The sequence below is a fragment of the Protopterus annectens genome, chromosome 13.part0 (assembly GCF_019279795.1).
Source record: "Protopterus annectens isolate FY-2018-M chromosome 13.part0, PAN1.0, whole genome shotgun sequence".
Lineage (NCBI taxonomy): Eukaryota > Metazoa > Chordata > Ceratodontiformes > Protopteridae > Protopterus > Protopterus annectens.
In genome coordinates, this window is record NC_056747.1 from 590,152,060 (window position 1) to 590,162,664 (window position 10,605).

At 36.5% G+C, this 10,605-nt stretch overlaps 1 protein-coding gene across 1 annotated transcript in view; it reads left to right on the forward strand.

The window, feature by feature from the left end:
• PITPNM3 (PITPNM family member 3) overlaps nt 1-10,605 on the forward strand; it is a 1,300,985-nt gene that overhangs the window by 1,208,133 nt on the left and 82,247 nt on the right. The window contains exon 16 of the mRNA XM_044054869.1: nt 3,342-3,490. Within this exon, the coding sequence (XP_043910804.1) occupies nt 3,342-3,490 (149 nt within the window). The remainder of the gene's footprint in view (nt 1-3,341; nt 3,491-10,605) is intronic.

Genomic DNA, 10,605 nt, shown 5'->3' on the forward strand with positions numbered 1-10,605 from the left:
GCTGATGTGGGAGTTCTAACCAGTTGACTGCACATAATGCAGAAAAATGATGAGCTCTTTGTGACTGGTTGTTGTGCTGTTGGATAATGAGGTAGTAGTAGGGATGCTATTGGATAATGAGATAGTAGCAAGGATTGGTTATGATAGTAGGAGGAGGACAGGATAGGAATGAGGAAGGGGAGGGGATATGTGCAGTATAAATTTAGTTAAGGAGGAGGTGGGAAGTGGGGCAGGGTAGGGTAGAGTAGTGGGGTAGGAGCCCCTCACAGATGGAGGTATTGGTGCAAGAAAAACAGCGACAAATGGTTCAAAAGAACTATGAGTTTTTTTTTCTAATATAACATGAGTAACTCAGCGGGAAAGTAGAGCAGAACAGGTTCCTTTTAGAAGATTGAATGTTTAAAACAGCGAATGTTCTCTAATTGTAAAAAGCAAAACTGCAAAATGTTGAAGCCACGGAACAGCGATTCTTTCCCCAGGGAAAAATCACTGGGTCATTTTCGGGACTTTGCTGTTTTCTCCACTGTGGTGCAATCTCGGAGTTGGTATATTTAAGTTGGGGGGGGTTGGCGAAGTCCCCCACTTTATTTTGTTTGTACATTCTTTTTTTTTTTGAATCACGATTTTTTTTTCCCTGGGAAAAAAATTGCTGTTCCATCCCTTCGACATTTTGCAATTTCAGTTTTTACAGTTCGATAGAAGAGCATCCGCTGTTTTAAGCATTCAGTCTTTTAATATAGACCTAGCAGAGCAAGTTTAAAAAAGTTGCTCATGGGTATGAAAAGCATACATATCAAGGTATGTTGACTTTAACAAACCTAAAATACATTAACACATGAAGTGTCCTTTTCCTTTAGCAGTAGCACTGGCTTAAAAGCTCAGTGGCGCAGATGGTTTTAACAGCTTATCTAGTGGGACCCAAAGGTGACAGTCTATATACTGTCTGCACTGAAAAAATATTTTCTTTTGCAGGCTGCAAATCCTCCTAGTGGAAAATAAATAATGTTATACAAAATGATGCAGAAAGACAGGGAAACTAATGACTTTCAGTACTGAGTGGAATGGGCAATTCTGAAAGCCTAGTGACACCCAGAGGTGACAGTCTATATACTTTCACCTTGTTTACCAGGCCACCAATACCAGTTCCTGACCCATTTTCACAGGAGACCCAAAAGCAGTACAGAAAAATATAAAATATTTTAAACATTATAACAAAAAGCAAAACATCATTAGACAGTGCTGTTAGTAGTCATAGACTAAATGCCACAACACAGTAACCCAAATCCACCATATATAAGGACAAAAAGATAAAGGAAACAAACTTTCCTGTTGTAATGTAGTGATATCTTTGTGGCATACTTTGATGATTAGAAGTAACTTTAGCACCCTGTATACTGTGTGGGCATAAAGATAACAATGAATGAGTGACAGTTTAGAAACTGTACAAGTAAGCGGGCACCAAGGTTAATAAAATGATTATAGAAAAACTTTGCAGACATTGACTCTAAAGTAGGCTCCATAAATTGATGAGGTTATTCTGCATTTAGGACACCTAAGTGGTCTAATCATCAGATTCTTACATTTTAAATGCTGTGAAATCTGATAATTATCTTGTATCACATTACAGACTGTTCTATCTGATATCTGTCTTGTATCACATTACAGACTGTTCTATGTTTGGGGTAAGTAAGCTGAAGGAGGCTCTATCACATATCTTGGATGATTCTTTGGGTACATCTAAGAGGTCTTTGTCACAGGATTTAAGTGAACTGCTTGGTGTGTACTACCTATAAGAGGTGTTTAATGCTGGGTATTTATTAGTGTATAGGACTTTATTTGTGAAGATGAGTGCACATTACTTCATTTGAGAAGGGCATCCATTGTACTTTAGAATAGGTGTGAGATTCTGTTCTGTTATTTTTTTTTTTCTGACATAAACTCTAGTGATCCAAATAGGGAAAAAAGTTTGTAGTTACTGACAGAGGGGGCTCATAGGCAGTTCTGATAATGCACTAGTGCAGTCTTTACATGTTGTAATCCACTGGGAGATAATGTAACGCCAATTGCAAGAACATGGAAACTGAATTCAGTGTTCCAGTATAAAATGCAGATTGAACAAATGAATGGCCTTGCTTCTTGTGCCTTTATGTAGATTAGGACCAGAGAGCTGTCATTCCAAAAAGAACTACTAAACAGAGAGCTGCCATTCCGAAAAGAACTACTAAATGATGAAATGATGCTTGCACATGAAAGGAAGTTGGAGAAACTAAGCTTGCAATGCATTATAGAATTAAGCATCTGAAGTTTTCACTTTCAAAAACTTGCTGTGAATTAGTTACTAAACATCTCAACCACGTCATGAAGGGACAAAGATGCAAAACTCCCTATGATCACATTAAGGGACAAAGGTAGAAATCAAGAGCTAAGAATGGAAAGAAATCATTGCCATTTTGCATATGGAATTAATTGGGCTAATACTTAGCCACAAGAACCCAGGATCATTTAGCGTTTTAGGATCTCATTAACAGACATGATGAACATTTGAGTGTTACACTTTAAAAAATGAGGATTTCATCTCATTTTACTGTATGCTTTTACTACCTTGCTGCTGTTAGTACAGCTGTGCTACAGCCATGCTACCTTTGTTTTGTAATTAAGTATTCGCCTGTTGCACCTCTGACAAAATTATAAATACATAATCATGACATATTACACCGTTTTTTGCACTTGTAGTGGCATATTTTGCACTGCAGGCTTGCTTGCTTGTGTTTTTATTCATTATTTGTTTGTTTCCTTCTCTCATTCTTTCATTCTTTGGTGGATTAGTTAGTTACCAAGCTAGCTTTTTGTTTCATGTTTGGCATTTAATGAACAGAAATGTCAGCGGGACACAAAATCTCATTTATAGGATAGTTTGGGGTAGATCCGGAAGATGAATAATACATAACAGTAAATACAACAATCAGACCTATGCAAGAGAAAAATATGCAGCTATATCCATATAAATGAAACTAAACCATGTAATAAACATTTAGCTTAACAATTAAAATGATTAAATTGTGTATTGCAATTCTAGACCAGGAGAATACAATGTATACTTACAATGTATAGACTGGAGAGGAAGAGGCAAAAAAAGAAATGTACTTCAGGGCTTGACAGGAATAATCAAACCTCTGTTTACTTGCCTTCATATTTTTCCCCTTTTTTCTTGAAGATCATCTTAAAAAGGCCCTTGTGATTACAAGCCTGGTATACACCAATGAACCTAAGTTAAGATATTTCAAAATATATCACTGCACATGTATGTTTATTTAATAATTTTATGTCCTTCTATTTGCCAGGTTGACATCTTGATCATGTCTCAGCCTCCAACAGGCCGGTGGGTTTATTATGACACAGAAATCACCAACAGCAGTGGTAGGATATCCTATCTTATCCCAGATGATAAGAAGCTTGGAGTTGGAGTATATCTTATTAAAATGGTTGTAAGGTAATTTGTTTTTTTATACAAATGGCATAGTGGTTCTTAAATTAATGCCAATCCAGTACTGCAGCCACTAACAACTGAAGTGAAATTGAAATATATTACATCTCTAAAGTAATGGTTTTGTAAAAGCTCACGCAGACATGCATAAACTTTTCTTTCAGCTTCTTAGTTGTTTTTTGAAAAAAAAAAATGGAATGAAGTTTTACAATTTAAGCAAAGTGTTAAAATATTTACCATTTTTCTCTTCAGTCATAACTGTCCCTCATTTATTACTTTGTGTGTACTGCACAAATAATCTTGCCAAAAAGAAAGATGATATTTGCTTTACAAAGATTTTTCTCCTGCTGAGCTATTATTTGTTGGGAAGACAGTACAAATAATATAATCACCTTAAATTCAGTTATGACAAAAGAAAATTAATAGTACTTGATATTGTTGCAATGGTTTTGAAACAACTGAATAGGAAACATTCAGTGTTTTAAAGGGTTGAGACAATTCATTTTCTTCACTCATAACTGAATAAAACACGCAGGCACACACACACACACACACACACACACACACACACACACATATATATATATATATATATAGAGAGAGAGAGAGAGAGAGAGTGTGTGTGTGTTTCCAAATGCATGGTGTTTTTCTCAAATTGAAAATGTATACGTTCCCTGTAACATACAAGTCCTGACTGCTTATGTTTTTTCTTTTCTTTTCTTTTTATTTTATAATTCACAAGCCCTACTGTAATTTCTATGAACTGGAACAAAGCCCAAGGAATGCAAGAAACTCTTACCCCAAAATAAGAATAAATTTTCTAACACAACTTTGACTTTTATAGGGAGCTTCCACCTCCATGTTAGCGCTTAAAGACTCACACTCTAGTTACATCTATAAACTAATTCCAAGACAGAGGAGGAGGCATACATACAAACAAATATTTCAGGCACAGGCAATAATGATATTCTAGCCTGCCACTATACCAAAACAGTTGTTCCTATAATAAATGTCCACGCTACTCTTAAAAATGCCCAAACATTTCCAGAGAGAGCTGTTTGTAATGACCTATATAACTGAATAAGGTACCCTCTTAAATAAAATAAATAAAAGGTTTGGTGGTTAGCATCAGGAACTGTGCAAGGCATGCACAAAATAATGGCCCACAACTGTTTTCAAGTGACCAGCGGCAATTGGAAAATGATTTAGAAATAAACTTTGTGGGTATTTTATCAAAACATTCAAAAATTGTATTATTAAAATAGTTGAAACTTATTCTCACAGTGATAAAAGACTTAAAACATTTGTTTAGATTGCCATAAGTTATTCAGGAAAATTAGACTGTCCTAGTTTAACAGATAGAACTGTGCAGTAATAGAAAAGAACACATTTCATCATGTTTGTCAGGAGAGAAAACTTTTAAGTGAATCTTCACGGATTTCATTTACTTACAATGATGGCAATGAAGTGGCTGACAGAGAAAAGTGGTTCTTGGTAATAAAAGACTATCCAGTAGTGGATTTTCACATTAATTTTAATTCTACTGATATGCCAGATGTACTCAATGATTTTGAAAAGTTGCCAGTCAGTGAAATAAGGGAATTATTGTCTCAAAAGCATAGCAAATCAATATTTAAATTTTTCCAGTGACATAAATAAGATATGTCGGTGAGACATATGTGTGTCTCAGAAGATCCGTACAGTCTGGAACATGCTCCCCATCCATGTGAGGCAGAACCTATACCTGACACTATTTAAACATAACCTTGACCATTGGATGTGAAATTGTAAATTCACACCAGGTCTGGCCCCCATGTGTCTGAAAGGCAGAGTCAAACAGTAATGGCCAAACTAACATACCCAGTATAACCTCTACAAACTTCTTAACTAAAATACGCCCTCCTAATAAACCCCCATTATAAATAGGGGCATGATTGGGTTGGATTGCATGGCTATATTTATAAAGCCCTGGTGGACATTAGCTTAGTATATAACTATAAACCTATGAAACTGTGGAAATATGTCATACATTGTAAAAAGTTCTATCGCTACCTGAGACTGCAGGCGTCCTCCTTTACTTATCCATTCCCACATCTATTAAATATCTTTTTGCATTTATTTTTGGCAGCCATACAATCCTGCTTAGCACTTGAATTCTTCTGTATGTCTCCAAAAAATTATTTTAAATGTATTTTGTGTAGGTTCCATGTTGTTCATGGGTTCATAGGTGTGTACTAGCCTAATGACTACTAGGGACTTTTTAAGCCTAGCTGGGCATCCCAAATCTCTGACAAGTTCTGGTACCCTTGATAAGTATAAGTAGGGGCTTGGGAGATGAATCATTTTCTAGCAGCCTATGTCCATTACAGACATAAGTGCCTAACCAGGGATGAATTTCCTGATCAATATCCAGTTGTTCAAGTTACGCTTGAATTGGGTTAAGGAGGAGCTCTGCTTACATGGATGAGGAGCCTGCTCTAGAAAGGGGTAGTATCTGGGATACACACCCATCTCTCCAGAAGGTCCTATTAATATCACAGGCAAGGGTTAAGTCTTCAGAATCTGTAATTCTGCTGCTGTTTGTTTTGTGGATATGCAAGAGGTCCATCAGGGTGGGGGTCTGACAATAGTATTTAGTTTTAGTCCACGGCTCTGACATAAGTTATTTGTCTGTGTCAGCCCTTCATGGAGAAAATTAGTGTTGATGGGAGATTCTGTGACTGCTCCTAATTTGCAATTGTCTGCAAATTTGGGCATCTAGAGGCCCTTGACTTTGGCCGTGACTTTAGAGAAGTAAATGCCAAAACAGAGTGGTCCCAGGACCAATACCTGAGGGACCCCACTTGTGAATTGCCTGTTTGTAGAGAACTCCACAATTCTAGCTTTCTGGGTCCTGTCTATCAGAGTCTATCCACCGAGTGACATAAGAGTTTATATCTAACCTCTTGAGTTTGTCAAAAATGCCAAAGTGGGATATTGTATCAAATGGCTTGGCCATGTCAAGGTAGGCAGTGTCATCCATTTTGCCCTCATCTATTGCTTTGGTGACATTCTCAAGGAAGTCCATCAAGATGAGTAGGCATGACCTGCCCTTGATGAAACCAAATTGGGTTGGGTCTAGTGTCTGGAGGTTTTGAATGGCATTATCGATCATTTCCATGATAATTCTTTTCATGGCTATGCATATTAAGCTAGTGACACTTATGGGTCTGTAGTTTCCAGGGTCTGTAGATGGCCCACCTTTGTGAAGAGGGATGACTGTTGCTGTTCTCCATTTGTTAGGCACACAGCCTGTTTGGAGGCTATGGTTAGATAGTGATCCCAGAGGCGCCAAAAGGTCATGTTTCATGTTTTTAGAAGGTATCCTGGGATATTGTATGGGCCCACTGATGCAGTGTTATTGGTCTTAGAGAGTGCATTGAGGACCTGTTCCCTAGTGATAGCAGGGGGAGTTATATCATTATTATTATTTTATTTTTACTTCAAAGTTTTTTGGTCTGGCTTCACCAGAGAGGACACTAGACTAGGGATTGCACAGCACTCTCCTATATTAGTGAGGACCAGATATGGTATGTTTGCACTCTTGGTCAGCATATTGAAAAATCTGGTCCAGGATGTTTGTATTTACAAAATCCAGGAATCTCTGTGCATGCACGTTTGGTGTCATATATGATTTCTAATTAATATTGGGATAATTAAAGTCACCCATGGCTGTAGTATTTGGATGGTGAGTATTTCGGGTATGTTATGGGTTTCCTGGGTCATATAACAGGACTAATAGCTTGCAGGGAAGTGGTATGGGATTTTATCTATGGTGATTTGAATGTGGAGAAGCTCAAGTGCCTTGCTCCTTTTGACCAACCTTGAGGTATATGCATTTTGTATGTAAATTCAGACACTTCCGTCTTTAGTCCCTGTTTGCATAGTAGCTGATCTAAATGTGTGGAATGCATTATCTCCTTGCACTGCCAATGTGCTTTCCGTGTCTTTAAACCGTGTCTCATTGACCACATAGACGTCAGCATTCTCTAGGGTGAGGAGAGCTCAGAGGGAGTGGATCTTCTTCTTTAGACTCCTAGTATTGAGCTGTAAAATGTTTACATTGTTGTTTGACATTTTGCATTCCTCTCAGTCCTTAAAATACATTATAACACTAATGATCTTAGTGGCCTCTTCTTTCCTACACTCAGTCTCTTATATCTTGAAAATGTCATTCTACTGTCTTAGTAATTAAATGACCCCCACTCTTACATCCTTTCCATATTCAGAAACTGATCAAGTAAAATCTGACTCCATTATATTCTGAGATGAACATCATTTGGACTTAATACTCCATCAAATCATTACAGTCATCTTTCAGGATAATAGTTTTCAGAATGTACCAGTGTTTAGCACCAAACCTGTATGGCCTACATCATCAGACATTGGCCTGCAGTGAAAGATTGCTGTGAGCAGGTACTAACTGCTTAGTATATTCAGTCAGTTGCTATCCATGGCACTGAAACAAGTGTTAAGCCACCATTATATGTTAAAAAACAGCCACTGCATTCCTCCTCCTCCATAATGTTTTGAAATCAGTTGTTTTACATGCTGGTAACCAAGGCAAGGAGCTGAATATCTGAAGAGAAATTAATCATTGTGTCATGTCAAAACTTTTTTATGCTAACTTATCACAACAAACATAAAGTCAAAAAGAAATAGCACAGAAAGGATGACCAAGGCAAAAACATTGAAGAATTCAGTGAATGAAATGATGTATTAAATGAATTATATAAATAATATTTATTATAATAAAGTTTATCTCTGGACTGTTGAGATAAATGTAATAAAATATGGATGCTTTTCTTATTTTCTATTCTAACACCTCATTGTAGTATTTCATATATTCTTTTTAACTAGTGTGACATTTTGAGTCTGATTAACTATATGGATACTATGAAAATGTATTGTAAGCATATAATTTTGTGACTTATTTGATGGAAAATATCTGTTTCTTTAAATGTATACAGAATGGGAACTTCCTTTCAGTGGTTCCCATGGTCGGTTAGTAGCCAATGAGAGACTTTGTTTCAGTAGGAAAGACAGCAATCTGGAATGGTAGAGCAGAGTGCTAGTCTGAGCAGCATCAGCTGTGGATTGTACCTGACCTTTGGAGTTGGTAGTGAGGCCTCTGAAGAAAGCCTGGAAACTGGGCACAAGATGTAAGGAAACCTAGGAGCAAACTGCAGTGATTAAGGCTTAGGGGAGCAGCCTAAAACCTGACAATAGACTGTCACATCCTTTAACAAAAGAGAGAAAAGTGGGGCCTAGGAAAGAGTCCTGCATATGTCCTGAGTGGACTATTTGGAATCCCAAATAATTTTAAAGGTACTGATTATTTACATTGTTAAGAAGCATGCAAAATGAGCTAGTCTTCAGTTTATGAAATATATGTCCTGCCTTACTACCTCCAGTTTCATTATAAAGTTTATACTATGAATGCTATAATATGATAAGACATTAAATGTGCTATGTTTTCCAGAACTGTGATGTTTTCCCAGAAATTGCATTTTTTTTTCTGTATCTCCATAGGCTGAACCTGAAAATTGCTCACTTGGATCAGTCTTCTGCACCAGTTAACAAAAATAATATTAATATGAAAACTGTAACAGTATAGATACTGAAAATGTAAAGTCCACTATGCATCAAAAGGTCTTCAGAAATTCCAGTAAATGCTTTAGCTGAAACTGACTAGAAACAATAGTTCTGACTGATATAGACAATTAGATACAGCAAAATAAAAGTGAACTTTAATGTTTCAAATGGGAGCAGTCTGAGAAATTTAGCATTCTAAAACTTTCATGCCACAGAATATGATCTGTAGAAACACAGTATTAGAGAAGGATCACATGCTAAATTATAAAGCAATTATATTTAGCTATGGAAAATGCTGTTAAAAGCCACCAATGTTTTGATATAAACACTTTCATATACGCACTAGACAGCTCACAAACCTTGTTTAGAAACCTGTCAGCACTTTGGGGCTGCCCAATAAAGTACAGTCAATAATACCCAGGGGTATTTTTGGGGAATTCTATCTTATTCTTTAATGTTATCCTTGATTCTCTGTTGACTTAATGTGTAAAATGTTTATTAGATTTAATATCTAGCTTTTGCCTGACCAGTTTTCTATGCACATTTATTAGTTTGGTCACCAGTGAGGAAACGATATATGAAGGATGCAAAGGAGTTCTAGCCTCACAATTTTGTCTTCTTTTTTTTCATGTCTTTATGAGCCTTGTGTTTTTTTTTTAACTGACTGTAGGCATTCATGCAGTTATGATTTCTAAACATAATGTAAGAAACATGACTGTGCATAAGAATAAAATGGGCAGACTATTGTACATCATAAATTTGCAAGTTTAAAAGCTGCTGTTGGATTTTTTTTTCATATTCTACGGAACTGAAGAAAAAGTGTTAAAAAAAGTAACGGATGAAACAATGCTTTGAAGAGTGTGTTGTGCTTTGTATTTCAATCAGGCAAACTGTTATAAGAACATGGATTAAAAAGTATCACGATGTACATGATGAAGAGATAGGAATGTAGTAATAGTAGATCACCTACTAAATGTATTTGGGGTGTATTAATAAGGTGCCAAATAACTGAATATTTTTCAATTTTAAAATATACACAAATAAGATATAAATATTGTGCTATTTTACATTTCAAAAAAGGGACAAGAATATGCCAGACAGTGAAATGAAGATGGTGGGGCCTACAGGGTCGCAAGAGTCAGGGTTGTATGAGAAAGTAAGATACTTTATTGAGAAATGAGAAGTGTGAAGATTAATAAAGACTTCTGAAGTCTGCAGTTAGCAGGTAAGTAGAGTAACTGAGCAGCCTTCCAGATTTTATGTTATTTTTAACCTCAGGCATCTAGGTTTTGGTAGGCTCTGGAACACATTGACTTCATTAGCACAAAAAGACTGGTAAAGACACCAGCTAGTTTAGGAGAGGAGCAGTAAGTAACCCAGTGTACTGAAACTATTTGAATGCAAGTTCATAAGCATTGCAAGGGTGGGGCAAAGGTAGCTATTGCCCAAGGTGAAAAGTGTTACAGGCGTAACAGAAAGGTTAGATG